We start from the raw sequence: 19,321 nt of genomic DNA on the forward strand, positions 1-19,321 counted from the left end.
AGGGTTCTTGCGAGGAATGTGGTAACAAAACTGCGAAAAATCGCTAATTGAGGTACATTTGAAGTTAACTAACGGCCTGCCACTGCAACCAACCAACTAACCACTATAAGATATAAAATATTCTCAGAACAATGTTTCAATTTTAACTTAAAATTTCGTGTACCTCTTCAATACTGGTTTTTGTTCAAATAAAATTATTTTGATCTGGCAATAACATTTTTTTATTGCAACATAAAATAACGAAAGTAAAGCTGTACATCGTCATTTTCCTAATTTACACTGACGTGGAAGGTTGTGTTGTCCGAGTATGAACACAAGATCTATAAATTACGCAGTCATTCCAGATACTGGACATACAGAAACCGAATATGAGGTAGAGAAAATATCAGGGAAACGACTGAAAAATGGAGTTGTTGAATATGAAATAAAGTGGAAAGGCTATTCCACTTTGGATAATACCTGGGAGCGAATAAAAAATTTGTTGAATTGCCAAGATATGATACAGCAATACGAAAACAAACTTAAAAAATATCGGCAGACTTCAAGGAAGACTTCTCAGCAGACTAGACAAGAAAATAATAAACGTCCCAATACTCGTAGTGCTGCACGAGAACGTGGCGGTGAAAACGAAAAAAAATAAACTATTTGTTGTAATATGTTTATTATTTATCTTTAAATAAAATTATTTGAGAAAAATTATATAATTACTTATGAGTGCTTTAATTTGGCTTGGGATTTTTTTTTATTTTAATGGGATATTTTGCTTTGCTTGTATAAAGTTGCTGAAGTTTTTGGGTATTACAACAAACGTGGTAAGTTAATGATAGTTTATTTATATATTGTATTTTGAGGGAAATATTAAAGGGAAATAATAAATGTGTTGAAATTATTAGGGACTTATTGCACATCATTCTTCAATGTTGACTTGGTGCGCTGAAGTGGGAAATTTAAGCCAATTGGGAAATTTTATTCCACTTGCGCAATGCGTAATAGCAAAATTTATAGGAATGACAAGTAGATATGGAAATTAAAATAATTTGATTGTTCGGCAGTCGTGCTCGTTCATTTAAGTATATGTTCGGACTTTTGTCGAGACTGACACGACTCTAGTATGAGTCATTAAAGCGTACATATTTTTTATGCAAAAAAAAATATTGAGAATGTCGTTTTAATATAAAACCCTTAATAAATTATAGGTTATTTCTTAAATCTATTAAATTTAATAATGGAAAATATTATTTTACTATTATTATTATTAAAAAAAAATGCTTATATAATATCAATTATATATGGATATATATATAATTCGCAAGAAAAATTGACATATAATTAATACTCAGAAACGAATAGAAAAAACAGACAGACATATAAAATATATTGATCTTTTATATAATTATATTTTATTGTCTGTTGAAAATACCCGTATTATAAAATTGAAATTTTCTCGATGGCATAATTTTAAAAGCAAAATTTATTCTGTATTTCACATGTAATGTATCCGCGCTCCATTTAATTACTTTAAATTTTTTTAGACAAGTTAGAAATATATTGAATATTTATTTTTGATTTGGATTTATCATTAAATCTTTTTAATATACTAAAATTTTGAGGTTAAAAATATTTTAAAAAAAAAATTAGATTTAGTTTAAAAAATATACCACCCAATGTATTACTTTTTAATTATTTTTAATTAATTAATCATTAATTTCTACTTAAAAAATATTCTTTTCAAGGTATTATTTCAGAAGTGTTTTTAAAAAATTATTTAACATCCAATTTACATATTACATATACCCACCAAATTTCAATAAATTTAATTTTAATATAATTACCACCAAAAATATTTATTTCATATATTTAATATTCTCTGTGAAACTCTGTAAGTTTTTGAAAAAACTTTTAAAACTCTTTCCACCTCTTGCACAGAACTTAATGATTATATTTGCCAACCAAACACAACAATATATTGATTTATCAAAATATATTTATTTTTATTTTTTATTTAGAGAATAATTAAATTGATATAATTTCAGTAATATATAAAAGTAATTATGCGATTGTTGTAAAATCAATTGTGATTAAATACTGTTATTATATAAAACTAATTTTTTTTTAAAATGTCCTTAAAAACTTTTCAGTCGTCATTATTGACATTACTCAATCTCTGTTAATTTGTAATATGTATATATTATATTAATTATCCTTCTTGAAGCATAAGTTCAAATAGCTTAACATTTTTATTAAACCCATCATCAATGCCATCATAAATATTACCAGAACTCACACTGGTTGCACTGTTAGCAACAGCAAGGCTTGTATCGCTGTTATTGAAATAACTGTTATTTAGAGCTGATTTTGAGCCGGAAAGATCAGAAAAATTAAATTTTTTACTATAATCAGGTATTTTCTTTAATCCATTTAAAATGAAAGAGTCTTCATTTTCTGAATCATTCGTACGTAAGGAATTCATATTGGCATCACGTACTGTTTTGTACAAATCACCATTAGTGGATGCAGAAATAATATTATCAGCTCTCTTTATATTATTTTGCAACTGGACCCCATTGTTAAATCCAAAATTATTGTTATTAACTCTGTTAATTTTATTTTGCAACTGTGCCCCATGGTTTGATCCAAAATAATTGCTATTTACTCTGTTAATTTTATTTTGCAACTGAAGACCATTGTTGGACCCAAAACTATTGTTATCAGGTCTGTTAATATTATTTTGCAACTGGAAAAAATTGTTGGACCCAAAATTGATGTTATCAGCACTGTTTACATTATTTTGCAACTGGAAACCATTGTTGAATTCAAAACTAAAGTTATCAGCTCTGTTAATATTATATTGATGACGAAAACCATTGCTTGATTCCGAGTTAAAGTTGTCATTGCTGTCAATATTTTTTAAAAACTTTATCGGACTAATATCGGTAGAGTTTGGAATTGTATTTTCGTTGTTTTTAAACGTGCTATTTTTTACGTATGACTTATTGCCAAGATCTGATATAACTTGAAGATTTTGAATTTTACTAGCGCTATTATCGATAGTTTCGGTATTAGTTCTGTGAGTATTAATATTTCTTACGTTCAATATATTGGCGTTGGATATATTTTCCAAATTTTGAATCTTATTGCCACTGTTAATAATCATCTCAGTAGGATTTTTAAAATTATTTGCATCTCTAGCAATTAATATATTCTCAGAATTTTTAATAGCATTGGCGCTATTGATAGTGTTAGCAAAATTACTTCTAAAGTTATTAAAATCTCTTACGCTTGGTAGTGTGTAATGATTTTCACTATTACTATCATTACTGTTATTAAGAGAATCAATATTTTTTACACATACTTTATTAATATTATTTTCAGAAATTTGTTTGGAACTTGCAATATGTGTATTCGGCGAATGATCAAATGCTTGAGGTAGTATATTCTCATTCATACTTTCAACATTCTTGTATTTATTAGTTGCTTTGGAATTTATATTTAATCTACCATACGTTTTTGGTATAAGTGTAATATCTGATTTTTCATTATCAAATATTATCTCTTCCACTTCACTGCTGCTGTTAGAATTCGAGGAGTTATTCGCTTGCATATAAGATTCCACATTGCTGACTTTAGTTGAGTTATTAATGTAATTGCAACTCATTGGATTATGCATATTTTGTTGTACATCTAAGCACCCATAACCTTCATTTAGGGAAAATAAACCCTCCCTTATACCGTCAAAACCTGTACTAGTAATTGTGGCGCTCGCACAACTTTTTTTAGGCGGACTGGTCGCTATATTCTCCTGAGAATTTCTCTTAAGAGTACCACAATTATCAGGCATGACAAAACCATCACTAAAACTATTTGCTGTACTTGTTGCATTCAATGTATTAGTTAAATTATTTAAATTATGACCTAAATAATCAACATTTTCCGATTCAATATAATTGACCTCATTTAAGAAGCTATATTTTGATTGATATTGGGGAATAGGCTGCATAAAGTCATTATTAATATTTTCAAAACAGTTTATGGAATTGTTTTGTGTATCAAAAATATTTCTTTCCTTAAAGTATTGTAGTTTTTCCCCAGTTGGATTGTTAACTGGCATGTTAACATCAAGGAATCTTTGATTCCATTGATCTTCGCACTGTTTATTGTATTCTAAATATATATCGGCATTACGTCTTGTATCATTTCTAATGGCGATCTTTCGCATGATATCACTATTTTCACGCTTTGGTTTTCGAACAAAAGGAGCATGTACATCCGGATCGTGTGGGAATAGGTTTCGTAAATCTGGTGGTTCACGTCTCAACATATTACCGAACTTATATTGTGCTGTTTCTTTTAGTGGATGGACACGATTACGCACTAATGGTTCGGTGATGTGAGAGAAGCGTACATGTGGATCACGCAATTGCATGTCATAATTTTTACTGGAATATGTGTACATATTAACTGGTTCAAAGGAAAACGGTTTTAAAGAATTTGAATGATTAGATCCAACATCTTTTGGAGTTGTTAATGTTTTTAATGGATTGTTCAAGGGTTTTTCAAGATCTTTAACTTTAGTAATTACATTCAGTGGTACTCCTGGGTAATTAATTGATGATGCACTTCTTACTGGTGGCATTTGTGAAAGTGGTGGTTTCTGGAAACTTTCAATATTTTGCATTTCATTTAGTCTAGAAGAATGTGCGTGATAATTGTTATTCGTACTTTGCAATACTTTGCTTGGTAGTATTGCATTATATGTGCTAGGTATTGCATACATCTGAAAATTATTGCAAAATTTATTTAATATATTATTTTTGCTTACATCTTTTGTAATTACTTACTTTTGCTTATTATTTTGCTTTTAGTTTTATTTCATTAATTACTTTACACAATCAGCAATAAATTACACTCCTTGTTCAGTTTTACATATTAAATTAATTTGTATTTTTGATAGTATTTAATTAGTATTTTATTTTTTTTTATTTTAATACCAATTTATAATAAACTATATCAATAAAATTAATTTTATTCTTTTTATTTTTCACTAAATTTATATTAAAGTAGGTTTATTGTTAAATGATATTTATTTTTTTTTTTATTATTATAATTGTACTTACACTAAATCCATATTAAATTAATTTAATTTATGAGAATTTGTTTTTAAATGATTTTCATAATTTTATTTATATTATAATTTAATAAATTTTCAAATGAATTTATATTTTATTTTTCACTAAATGTACGTTACACTAATTCAATTAAAATAATTATTTAAATGACATTTATTGTTTTATTTTACATTAAATCCATATTAAATTAGTTTTTAAATAGCATATTTATTTAATTATTTAGTTAATAATAATAAAGCATAAGATCTATAATAAATGTAAATGCTGGACTTTTGAGATAATGATTTTATTATTAAGAAAAAATATTTTATCAAAGTGCAGAACAATACGTTATCAGTAGGAAGAATAAATTAGAAACTTTGATAAAATATTACTTTTCAAAATTGTTAAAATATTATACAAAATAATTTAATTTTCATATCATGTATATCTTAAATGTGCTTCATAATTTTATTTGTTAGTTATTTATTTTGCACTTTATTTCTTATTTTTTATTAGGACAACTATTACATATATTATTAAAACTTTAATTAATACATAATTGTTTAGTGAATACCAATTATGATCTTTGTTTTTTAAAGAAAAAGAATCACTTTTTTAAGATTACACCAAAAATTCACTTCGTATTATATATAAAGATTTTTAAATATATCTTCATATCACACTAATTCTTTATTCACAACTATCAATCAACTTTTACTCTTCATAATCAGAACAATTCTGAATACCTTTTATTCTTAACAATTCGAGTCGAACTTGAATTTAGCTAATCCCCGAACAGTAGCCTCTAGCAGGAGAGTCTATTAGGAGAGTCTATCAGGAGAGTAAAAACTCAGTTACCTCAGTTATATATAGTACATATACATAATAGCTTACATACTTTACAATCACATGATGTTTTATATTTTTGATAAAGCTTATGAACATATGTAGAATCTCATGTTAAATTCCTAAGAATTTGATGTAAACAGACATTTTATTGGAGTTTGATATCAAAACAATAGAAATAAAATCCTTTAGTACCAGTTCAAGACAATTATAAAACTAGGGTTACTTTATTATATATTAATATAAGTATATATATGATATATATTTTCTTTATAATCATCTTGAACTGGTACTGAAGGATTTTCATTTCATTCTCTATATACATAAATACATGTATACATAGTCTAAAGAGTTTTTATTAAAAAATCCAATAGATTAATATTTAACGTTCAAAATCTTGCAGTGTCCAGTTTTATAGTTTTTTAAACTGAACTTTTACTTCTGACGTTCTTTATACTTGACACGTTTACATAAAATATAATAATATAAATATTATCAACTAAAGATATGAAGACAAATGCAAAATAAATACTGCTATGTACCCCTAAAAAAATTAAATTTTTATTTTAAACTCTTCTATTTATCATTTATATACAATCATGTGTATAAAAAATTTTATAGAGCGTCACATAAGTTCAAGAGTATCCATCCAATATAAACATTTGTCTCATTAGCTCAAAAATATACACACCATTTCTTATATTGTTTAAATCTCATTTTATGAGTATCTCAGCTCAAAATTATTGCAAATGTGCTGCGAAATAATACAAGCTCATATACAGACCTTGGTCTGTATTTACAAAATACATACATCGAAACATGACTTTAAAAGTTATATGCACACTAAATATATTTCAAACTATTCTATAAACATAGACGGATTAAGGCTATCTTTAACTTAGACTTGAATGTAATAATTAATATCGAAATAAATTGAGGTAACATATCTAATAAAGATTTGTACTCTTCATTTTTTTGTGTAAATATTATATATAATAAGATTAAAAGAATTACCCATTATTTTAAAGAATATCTTAAAAAAGCACTCCAGGATTCCATGCCTCCATTACTTATAGGGATTTGAATTTAATTTCTATATATGAAACCATACCTTAGCTTGAATTAAAACTATTTCGAAGTAAATTAAATAGACATATTTCTTTGATAAGTAAATACAATTGAAGTGAAGCATCTATAAGGTCTATTTTTACTGAGACTATATGATTTACCTAACTAGTTTGATCATTTTGTCTAAGATAATTTACTAAAACAGATTTTTGATACTTGAACGCAGCAAGTTACTCTACATACGGAAAAGTAGTATGCACAAGTGTTAAAGGGGTTAAATAAGCCACCGAATTGAGCCATGATAAAATGACATCGATTATAAAATGCTGTAGTCTATATTATAAACCGAGTATAAATTAAGGTCTAGAAAAGGTTTTGAAAATGTTGAAGAATAGTATAAAAGAAAACATTTCTTTTACAGTGAAGAAAACATTTTTTTACAGTGTTTGTGAGTGTTTCGGGAATGGTATATTGTTAAGGGGAGAGACCTATATCCTAATTCTCCCCCGACACACCAATAAGAAGTACTTGTGACATAAGCTGGTTCAAAACCAAAAATTTCCTATTGTGATATTCCAATTTCTCAATCAAAATATCTTTATTAAATTTCTGAAAGTATTAAAACAGTTTATAAACAGTTTATATTTAATACTTCTAAGTACTTATACAGTCTGAAAAGTGCATGTCTAAAAAATGGTCGAATGCTTTGAAAGATATATAGTTATTATCTTTTGTAAGTTGAACAATAATAGACCTTATAATTAGGCACACAAAAGAATGTTATTTTGTTAGCACTAATCAATACAGATATGATATATATATATATATATTGATGAACTAATTTAGATTTATTGGTCCAAGTTTGCAGAGATTTTATAGGTGCTTGACTATCCGGATATATTATAATTTAGAAAGGTGCTACTTTGTCCATACTAAGTATGCCGATATGAAACTTTTTTAAGTTTTTGCCATCTACAACTTTGACAACTTGAATCTGGTTGTCCAATATTGGGTCGATTTCATAGTTATCTGATAATTAAAGTATTTATTAATCTAGACGAGTGTTTATTTTTTTTTTTTGAACTAATCAATTCAAAAATGAAAATTTAAGACTATCTTGGATTCAGAATTTCAAAATTGGGAAGGTTTTATTGTTGACAGATTATTTAAGTATATAATATTTAAGATTATTAAGTATACATCACTGAGAAGTACTTGTGAGCTGTTTCAGAGTCAAAAATTTCCTATTGTGATATTCCAACTTCTCATTCAACATACTATATGGAAATATTATGACAGTTTATATCTAATAAATCTGTTAGCTATAGATTATTTCAGACTCTAATAATTAAGACCAATATTAGTTTATTTCTACTAATGCAGCTATAAGCTTTTTGTAGTAACAGATTAATTTGGATTTAGTATTCCAAGGTTGAAGAGATTTCAAAGGAATTCAGACCAACTATCCGAATATTTAATAATCTAGATCAGTGACCAATTTAGATTCTTGTAGTGTGGAATGGAGAGATTTCATCTATTCGAATATAATCATAAAATAATGATTAATAATAATAATTATGTATTTTCATTATTGGTTGAGATGTCTTTCTATTTTCGTAGAGATTACAGATGAGCTATGTGTTGCTTAACCTAATTACCGAAAATAATATACTAATATACTAGGAAAAAACTTAATAAATTATTTAATTTAGGATAGCTTAAAGATAATATATGAAAATATAAAGTACAAAGAATATGAAAATTGAAAACAAACTAGTAGAATAGTGAAGAAAAGTAAAATCAAATTGTAACAACGGAAAAGCTGTCATGACAACGTGTGCACTTGCATGTCAAAAAAGAAATTAAAAACTAAAAAATGGAAAACTGGAAAAACTGAAAAACTGAAAAAACTGAAAAGTGAAAAAGTGCCACTCGCCAGTTCAGCTCAGAAATGGCAGAAATAAATCTCAAATGTTGACCGCACTTGCAGCTCGAGTATCTTTCGAAAATATTTTGAATTGCGCGCTTGTGGGTTGATGTCGGGAACTATGTTACTCTTCAGTGAGATTGGTTTGCATTACTTGAGTGTACCGCATTTTTTTGTTCTTGTTTGCACAAACTTTATGACTTTGTGTTGCACACCAAACGGTAAAGTTTGCCTCAAGAGATACAATTTGGAAAATAAAATTCCTACACCAAAGCTTCAAATACCAAACCTCGAACGCTGAACTTTCATAGCGTCACTGAATAACCGATCGAGACATTAAATGTAGTGAGGAAAGCAGCTGACATACGAAAATAGGAAACGGAAGTTGAGAATATTATGCAAGATGGTTTTCTGCTCGGTCGTCTAAAAGGACTATAAGGACTTTTTCGCATGTGACTAAGTGCATGAAGAAACTTCGTCGTCTAGCGATGCTTCAGTTTGTTTGTAATTTTTTTCGTCAATTTATTTTTTTTAATGTTTTTCTTTTTGTTTATTCTAATCTCTTTTTTATTCTAGTGTTGTTTTCTGAGTTTTTTTAGTTGTTAAAAAAGTTTCTATATCTTTTTGACATGTCTACAAATGAATTTTTTAAGATAGTCTTACCAATGCATAAATTTCTACAAATTTGATATGTATGCATGCATGCGTAAATAAGTATGTATGTAAATACATATGTATTTATATTGTGTAGTTTTTTCTGGGTTAGTGGAATTTAGAATTTAGTACATATAGTGTGTGTATATTCTTGTCGAAGATGCGTTACAATAAGTTTGTAAACTTTAGGAATTTTTCATAACATTAAGAAGTAAAAATATGTGAAAAACCTTTCCTAAAAGTTTCGTTTCCCACATTTGATAGAAAAATAATAAAAATAAAAAATAATAAAAATATATGTAATATCAGTAGCTTTGATGTTAAGTTAGGGTAATAAAAATATATTTAATACAAGTGGCTTTGATGTTAAATCCATTGATTATATAAAGAATAAATAAAGTTTTAGTAATCGCTTCAGATATTGTTAAATTGATATATATTCAAAAAAAATATTTAATCAATTTCAACTTAAATGAGTTAAAAATGGGATTACAAAAATTTTAAAAATATAAATTATTTATGCAATAGTCCTTACCTTATATTCTTGCTGCAAAAACTTGTATATCAAAATCATTTCTCCATAATACGAACTTTCACTCAGCGATTGATAAGGTCGTATAATTATTTTTTCCTATTGTTTTAGGATAGCAATGACAGTATATTTATTTATTTTATTTTATACGGTTAGACACCAATATACTTTATTCCTGATATATAAATGGAAGCGAGTTAATCATTCGTCTTATGATATCGACCATTATGCGTGTTTAGTCCACCAATAAATTTAACTGGTGGTTGCGTGCAAGTCATGTTTCCATAAATCTCTTCTTCGAAATGCTATCATATTACACTTATGACGGCATATAATTATTTAATATAATACTGTTTATATAAACAATAAAATGATATCAACATTTTTATTGTTAGTTGCTATGCGCAAATATTTTCAAGCAGTCGAATGCATATAAATATTACATGTATCTTGTGCTCTTTTACTGTACTTTTTAATGTACTTTTACTGTACAATGTTAGCTTTCTTCACGAATAATGAATCTCCAACTGAAGCAGTGAGCCGGTTGTAGCCATATTGACAAATATCTAAAAGATGTACATATAAATTGGTTTGTTAGCTTTTGCTGTATCTTTATAAATTGCAATATAAATGCAATAAAAATTAAATTATAAATTTAAACTGTATATCTATAAATATATTGAACATTTTTATATAATATATACAATGTAGAAATCTTTTTCGATTCAAAAAAAAAAAAATAAACAAGTACAAGTATTTTTATTTTTAATAGCAGGCAGAATTATTTATCACGACTTCGCAAGGTATGAATGCAACGCATGGTAATCTAAAAAATATTTACAAATAATTAAATATAAGAAATAATTCCCAGACCAGTTATAATGGATATTTGGCCATACTTGAAACAGCCAAAACTTCAATTAATTAAAATAATATAAAAAAAATTTTGTTTTTCGAAACCTCTCGATCTTTATATACAAAAATCCACCATTTAATCAAAAATTCGTAATAATAAATCTAATTTACAGAATTACTTTGAGGATAGCACAATAGATCTTTAGGTCACAATATCCAAAATCCTCTAACTTAATACGAGGGCGGTTTGATAAGTCAGTGACTTTTTGAATAAAACAACTTTTTTTCGACAAATCAACATTTTATTTTTCTACATAATCACCTTTTAGTTCGATACATTTAGTTTAGCGTTTTTCTCATTTTTTTATTCCCTCCCAATAATAGGTTTTCCCAAAGCTCTCAAAATACGCGTTTGTTTCGATAATGACTTCTTCATTCGACTCAAATCTCTTACCGCCCAGCCAATACTTTAGGTTTGGAAACATAAAATAGTCGCAAGGGGCTAAATTTGGAGAATATGCTGCATGGGGAGCAGTTCGTATCCCAATTCGTGGATTTTGGCCAGAAATGCTTAATCAGCACACGAATTTCACTTTTTTCCATTTTCGTAAAAATTTACGAGGTTATCTGCTTTGTACGGCTATCAAACACCAACTGAACGACGTAACTTGCTCAAAATTAGAAAGTTGCTGACTGCGCAGGAAATTCAAAAAGTCACTGACCTATCAAACCGCTTTCGTAATACATAAGGGTCAACTGTTCATATTTTAAAAAGCATTTCCTTAAAATATCATCTAAGTTACGTTTATCCGTTCTTATATTCTTTTTTTTTATACCTTCTTCTTTATTAACTTATTTTTTCTAAAAATTTACTGTCAGAGTTTAGTTCACACTACACTTCAAGGAATACATTCAAAACGGTAAAGTATTGACAGGTGATGTAACAACATCGATTGCAAAAAGCAATGCCAAAGAAGCCTATAATAAGAAGATAATTATACCTACTGAAATGAAATTTATTCCAATAATGTGAGACTGTTAAATTACGATTGAGAAAAAAATATATCGTAACACATATATATCTACTGGAACTGTAATTGACATTTCAATGACGTTTTACACAAAAGCATTTTTAATTATACAATACAACGAGTTGAGCACATCAACACATTTGATTAGTTTAATTATTTCGCACTTCACATGCCTTTCGCACTTGATTACACCAACTTATACCTTTAAATATTTTATACTCACAGATACTTTCACCGAATTACGTATACACACATAGATAAATGCTAACTTTTACTGCAATAACAAAAACTGTAATTTATAAGTCCCTCAAAGCAGTCGACAGCTCGTTAATTTTCCAATTCCAATTGCCATAAAACCACAAAAAAAATCTTGCCGCACATTGAGCACACATGAGCCTGAAAAGATACATGAATCAACACAGATACGCACAGATATAGACACATACAGCAGTGGATGCGAAAACAGTAACAAGTGCAAATATGCATAAATATCTTAAGCTTAGTAAATTATATAAAGTAACTTTTTACTGTTTGTTTTGATTTAAGTAGAGCTTAGGGCTAATTGTCACCTATTGTTTTTACACACTACACCTCAATTTTATTTATCTAATGAGTTTCAGCAAATATTATTAATCCTTGTAGATATTGTAGCTTAAAGCAATTCGAAAGATAAACATAATAGAATCAGAATTAAATGAAATTTAATCAGATATTGCTGTTGATAGTAAAGTATTTAATGTAATTAGTAAATCTTCTACTTTTATTATTTTGAGACTTGTGTAAATAAATGTATTGCTTTGATGCTTTTTTGTGTAAATAATATTGGTGTTTTTTAATTTTTCATTGGAAATTTAATTACTTTTATGGCTCACTTTGAATTAATTTAATGTAAACATGAATAATTTTGTTGAAATTAGATACATTGAATATAAACTCACACGACCCTACACCTACCCTACGACCCTATAACTAATAAACGGAAAGAATGTAACATGTTACAGTGATTTTTATGCTGGGCATGAGAATGATATGGCAATATGTAGAGATTAAATATAAAGATTCACGTCCAAGAATTAAAGAAACTGACTAATCTGTTAATATAGAGTAACGGATCAATTGTGTTATGTTTATTTTGACAGTTTCTTTTAGTGGGTCATATAGGTGATGTAAAAATCAACTAAGCTCCTCATATTCTTTGTATATGTTGCTTTCTACTTTTATATCTTGAATATATTAACAACTAACACAACGAAGAAAACATTAATAACGTGTATTACTAATAGAGGCTATTAAACCTAGCTCTTCAAATATAGTTGATAATTTTTAATTTTAGTATTCTGTTTTAAATAACCTTGACACTTAGTTAGATTGAAACCTATTGGACACTATATGGAAACCAATGAAACCTAAAGAAAACCTATGGAAACTATGAAAACTCAATAGAAAACAGAAAAACGCTTTTAGTGCCGGTTGTCATAATAATATGTTATAGGAATAAATATAAGAATTTTACAAAGAGTAAAAGAATATTCGGTAATGGCGTTTCAGTTAGTTGATATAAAAAAATAATACTATTATATTGCTTTTATGCAATTTAAAAGGTATTTATTAACAAAAAACCACAATCTATTGTATTACGAGAATACTGGGCAAATGCTATAGAAAAAATTTGTAAGATCTATATTGTAGATAGTATCTTCAGTTTAGATGTGGATTAGGGTATGAAAACTAGTGTAGAAGCTTATTATTTCGTCTAATATTAGGAACACCTCAACGAATGACACTCTGGCCTTCAATTTAAAAAATCAGTGTATGTTGTGTTTAATCGATATCGATGTATATAGCTTGACGTTATCCTGATGGAACACAATTCCTCTTCTATTGCCCAAAGCTGGCCGTTTCTGGACAATTGCTTTCTTCAGACCGTCCAATTGTTGACCGAGTTTTGCCGAACGGAAGCAACTCATAATAGATTATTCCTTTACGGCAAAACCTTCCTGACCGTCAATCCTAGCTTGACAACTGTTTTATCCAGCTAACCGTAATTCGACCATGACCGTTTTCGCTGGATTTTGATGTAAGTGATCATCAGCACTTTTCATCACCAGTCACTAACCGCTTTTTTTGTGTTAACTCTTGTGACACTCATAAATTGAGCTTTTTTCTGTATCCAGCCTTATTTAAATGGTTCCAAACGATTGTTTGTGAAATCTTTAGCTATTGGGTAATTGAAACAGTGCTTACATGACTGTCGGAATCAACAATTTCCATGATTTTATTGACATTGTCGAAAATTGGCCTTCCAATTGTGGAGCATCTTTGATATTGAAATTATCGGCACGAAATCGACGAAATCAAAATTGTACATGATTGGCTTTTATAGTATCAGAATTATAAATACTATTTACATTTGCAGCCTTATTTTCTGATATATTGCTGATTTCTTTTATTGATGAATAGAATAAAAATAATAAATCTTCATTCAAATTTTTCTTCCCAGCTTTCTTTAAAATATATAGCTGATATTTTTGTTATAATTATTAATTTTTTAAAGATTTTCGCATTCAGTGCATAGTCGATAAATAAACAAATTACTCGTATCAACACAGGGTTCTATAATAAAACTTCAATTGCTTAAATTAACTGCTTTTAAAAAATTGAAAACTGAAACATAATTAAATTTGCGAAATAAACAAATTTTATATGAACGAAAATAAAAACAAAGAAACTTCGGTGTTGAATAAATAAAATTTACACTTTAATAAAAACTTTTACTTTATCGTTGAATTTTTTAATCCATTCGAAGCCAAACCCACTGCAGCCACGGACAATATTGGCATTTTATTGCTGCATAAATTTGCATTTCAGTGTTAACAGCGAATTTTTAAAATGTTTTTAAAAGTTTTTAAATTGTAATTTTTATTTTTATTTATTTATTTTATTTTTTTTTTTTTTGCGCTATTATTTTCATATTACGATTTGTGCACAAATGCTATTTTATTAATTGTTAACGCCAAAAAACTACTAAATACAGCATTGTGCAATTGAACAATACTTTTTAAACTTAATTTTATCGATTTTGTTAATAACGCAATAAAGTTGCAATTGACCTGGCCTATTTCCTTCCGAAGGTGCCATGGCGCTCGAGCCCAACGCGCGGTCCTACCCTGACGGATGCGGATGCAATTTGCAAGCAATAAATTCAACATTTATGCAATGTGACAGCCACAATTTAAAGGGCAAACAAGACAAATGAACGCATTTTAAAAACAGAATAAACACGGGTCAATACAAACTCAAATCGCTTGTAAATTTATTGAAATTGCATTTGTTGCGAACAACAAACAATTTTATATTTGCCAATGACAGAAAATAAAATTGGACCCAATTTCGAGCTAGATACATTTTAAAGCAACTTTACACTGAATGCAGTTTGCTCTAACTCTGATATATATTTTTTATTATTATTTTTAAAGTAAAAATTGTTTTTTTATTTAAATTAATTTTCATGTAGTTTCAATGCTTTTCTATGTATTTCCTTGCTAGCCACAAATATTGCAAAAATTTTTAAGTTGCATTGACTATTTTTTATCTAAGTCATTTTTCAAATAATTTACTACAAGTAGAACTTCACAAAAAACAAAAAAATAGAAAGAATATTCAAAAAAATATATAAGAACTAAAGGAAAAACTTTTTGGAGTAGAAACTCGCATTGGAGTGACGTGGCATTTTTTCCGCACTTGCAACAAATCTAACTACAGCATAATTCCCCAGTTTCTTCTAAATGGTCGAACTAGTTTGCAATTTATTCTTAATTTCTCCTAACTGCTTTTCACTTATTCAGCTTCTAGTACTTAAGTTTCTATGAAACTAAATCTATGTATCCATAATTAATTACTTCAAATTTTTAATATCTACACTTCAGTGGCGGAATAGAGCTAAAAATTTTTTGTTGACTTGTGAAGCATGACCCTAGTAGTTTTCATTTCTCTTCTATGAGAATTGTTCAAAAATAAAAATTTTATTGCACAATTCAATGGAACTTCTCTTAGAATTGGAAAAAAAAACAAAAAGAAAAAAAAGAATTAAGTTTGGAGAAAAAATAAGAATTGCTCTTCAGACAAACACAATCGGTTTTCATAGACAAAAACTTCTATGAAAGACCTTGATATATTGACCCGTATTCGTTCTTATTGAAATAACTATTATTTCAATGAGAAATATATTGTTAATGTTAATGTAGAGATTTCATACAAACATTTACAAATGTGATATATTATGTAGACAATCATATGACGTATCAAATCGTAATTGTTGATTTTGTATACTTCCTACTATTTTAATACATTTTTGTTTTGCCTTATTTAAAAAAACATAAATTTTTGGTATTGATGTACTTACATATCCAAACCTATAAAAAAATACTGATTAAAATATAATATACCTGCCTTTTTTCCCACTGATAATCATTGAAAATATTTATACAAAGAATTTCTTCGAAATTCTTAAACATTTGTCTAATTTTCTTGCTGTTATCTAGCACTTTCAGTTAAAATGCGGTTAATAATTTGTGTCTTATGACGATAAAAACTATTTAAAAGTTCAAAGGGTTTTTAAATAGAAATAAAAAGAGAACAGCAAAAATTTTAGTAAATTGATTGATATTAAAATATAATTATTTATTTATAATTTTTATATTTGTAAAAAATCAGATACAAAAATAAATTATATACATTTTACAAAGGAAAGGCGGAATTAATAACCCATAAGTACGCTTTTTTTAAAACATTTTTTAATACATTTAATACATTCTATTATATTTTATTGAAAATAAATAGTTTCAATGCAATAAGTTGATGAAGTTTATAAATGTCACTGTAACTAAATTTTTTATAGTAAATTTCACTTTTATTGAGTTTTTTTATAAGAGCACCCCTCTTAACCATTGAACTTCATACAAAATGAAAAAATTTATTTAATTCGTTTCACTTTTAATGCCACAAAATATAGAAAAAACTTTTTAAGTAATATTAATGATCCTGTAACCAGAAGTGTCGGTTCCAGCACATAAAATAAGTGTATTAGTGTTTTTAATGGCGTTACTTCCTGCAATAATCATAATATGTTTCCAGTGAAAATATAAAAAAATTCAATTAATGTTTATGGGTCGAAATGCATGCCAAAATTGATTAAATTAATTAATAAAAGTTGTAAAGGGAAAAACATACAAAATTTGTTTATCACGTTTTACCCTGGAAAAACTAAATGAAAATGTAAAAAAGAAAAATCTCCGTACCAAATATTGTCGAAAGTAGAAACTTTTAATAGAAAAATTGCGATAAATTGCTAAATTTATGTTTTAACACTTACAAACTATACACATTTCCTTGAATACTTTTTCATGTAAAACTATAACAATATCCTTTCACACAGTTTTAAAAACTTTTCCGTACTTTGTTTTAAGTTTTTCTCATTCATTCGGATTCTTCCTTTTGTTCAGTACTCAGTACACCTTTTAACTTTTTGCAGTTAATAATACACATAATTACTTTTCTTAATATTGTGTCGTCGTATTACGATGAAGAAAGCGCAAGAATGCCATTTTATACACATTTTGTACTCTTATTCCTTCAACATTGGCATTAGTATTATCCTGCGACATTGGCATAAATAATGCACCCACTTAAAAGGATTCCCAGTTATAATTACATTTATTGCATAAATTAGAAAAATAAACTTAAAAAAGGTAAAATCTAAAGTATAAATTGCAAAAATTAAAATCTTTCGCTAAAATCGTGATAATACAGCTTTAATCCTGAGATGTCCTTCAGGAAAATGACATCATTAATTCATCGTTTCCTTTTTTGTCTCAGAGACACCTGAGTTCAATTTACTGGCGCGTCCAGTGTATAATTTGTCATCGCTTGATTTGTAGTGATTAGGCACGAATTGAAGTTGTCAAGGAAAAGAGTGAGGATAATAAATTTAATGGAAATTGTATAAGAGAGTATTCAATAGAATACTGATAGACTATGTAATTAGAAATTGATGTTAATATCTTTTAAATAAAAGTAAAAAAGTGAACACTTAAAATATATTATTTATATTAAAAAATAAATTTAAAGAATATAACTTTTCTGATTGGATGTCATAGACCACTTTTCCAGCATTTAAGATGAAATATATTTACATTAATCTCTTATTTCTTACTTGTTATTATCTGTACTTAAGTAAGTTATTATTATTTACCCTGAATAGAAGTAAAAGTTAAAAAAGTGTGTTCATTGACTGAAGTTATTTTAGATAGATTAAAAACGAGGCTTACAAGTGTTGGATTAAGAAATTTTAACAACTAAATAATTATAAAGGTTGATTTTTTTATTGTCGAATCCCTGTCCTGACAGACATACTAACACTGCGTTATCAAATCTCAGAATGGTTACAGGCTCCTCGGGGAGGTATACAGATCTGAGGTCAATTATTGCTTAGTCAGATGAAGTGATAAACAATAATCCAGTCAAGGCGTAAAGAGGGGTTTTGAAAATACCTCGAGTTAAGAAAGAGTAAAAGTACTCAAATGCACTGGCTCAAATAGCTTCAACATGATAAAAATGAAGCTTATGAATGTTGGATTATAAAGTGTTAACAACAAAATAATTATAAAGGTAATTTTTTTTGTCGAATGTGATGCGTCTTATGACGAAAAGAAAAGGCAACAACGAAAATTTGATTAATTTATTGAAATATGGAAAAAGTGTATACATTGACTGAATTTATTTTAGATAGATTAAAAATGAGGCTTACAAATGTTGGATTAAGAAATTTTAACAACAAATTAATTATAAAGGTTGATTTTTTTATTGTCGAATCCCTGTCCCTCTCCCTGTCTGACACCCAAAGGAAATAAATCTGTCCACTAAAAATTTTTACTTCTTAAGGTATAGTAAGGTATAGTATATAAGGTATAGTAAATGCATATTTGTTATTATTAGTATAGAGTATAGAGTGCCCCAACTACAATTTTCAGAACCCTAATAAATCCAACTTCGTTGACATTAGATGCCTTCAGCATCTATTCATCTCTCCAAGTGACTATAACTATTGAAAAATTTTAAGTCTCACTATCATAAATTCAGCTGTACCCATCTCAGTACTTGATAGAAGTAAATAATATATGCATCGAGGTCGATCGTGATATAACAATGAACCTGGAGCTAAAACTTGTTTTGCATTATAAGGAATGTAATTGACCTCCATCTATCTAAGATTTTATTTGTTATAAAATTGTTTCACGTGTTT

The 19,321-nt window shown here is 27.5% G+C and overlaps 2 protein-coding genes across 2 annotated transcripts; one reads left to right on the forward strand and one right to left on the reverse strand.

Annotated features, from left to right (window-relative positions):
* Window positions 1-272: 272 nt before the first annotated feature.
* Window positions 273-640, forward strand: LOC119666758 (heterochromatin protein 1-like). Its single transcript, XM_038076040.1, has one exon. It carries the CDS (start codon window positions 308-310, stop codon window positions 638-640), a length of 333 nt encoding a protein of 110 aa, XP_037931968.1. The 5' UTR covers window positions 273-307.
* A 1,491-nt stretch (window positions 641-2,131) lies between these two features.
* Window positions 2,132-4,923, reverse strand: LOC119670306 (putative uncharacterized protein DDB_G0282133). The gene is made up of 2 exons (XM_038080514.1): window positions 4,839-4,923; window positions 2,132-4,774 (listed from the first exon to the last, which is right to left on the reverse strand). Exon 2 carries the CDS (start codon window positions 4,772-4,774, stop codon window positions 2,198-2,200), a length of 2,577 nt encoding a protein of 858 aa, XP_037936442.1. The 5' UTR covers window positions 4,839-4,923; the 3' UTR covers window positions 2,132-2,197.
* Window positions 4,924-19,321: the final 14,398 nt, after the last annotated feature.

The sequence above is a fragment of the Teleopsis dalmanni genome, chromosome 1 (assembly GCF_002237135.1).
Source record: "Teleopsis dalmanni isolate 2A chromosome 1, ASM223713v2, whole genome shotgun sequence".
NCBI lineage: Eukaryota > Metazoa > Arthropoda > Insecta > Diptera > Diopsidae > Teleopsis > Teleopsis dalmanni.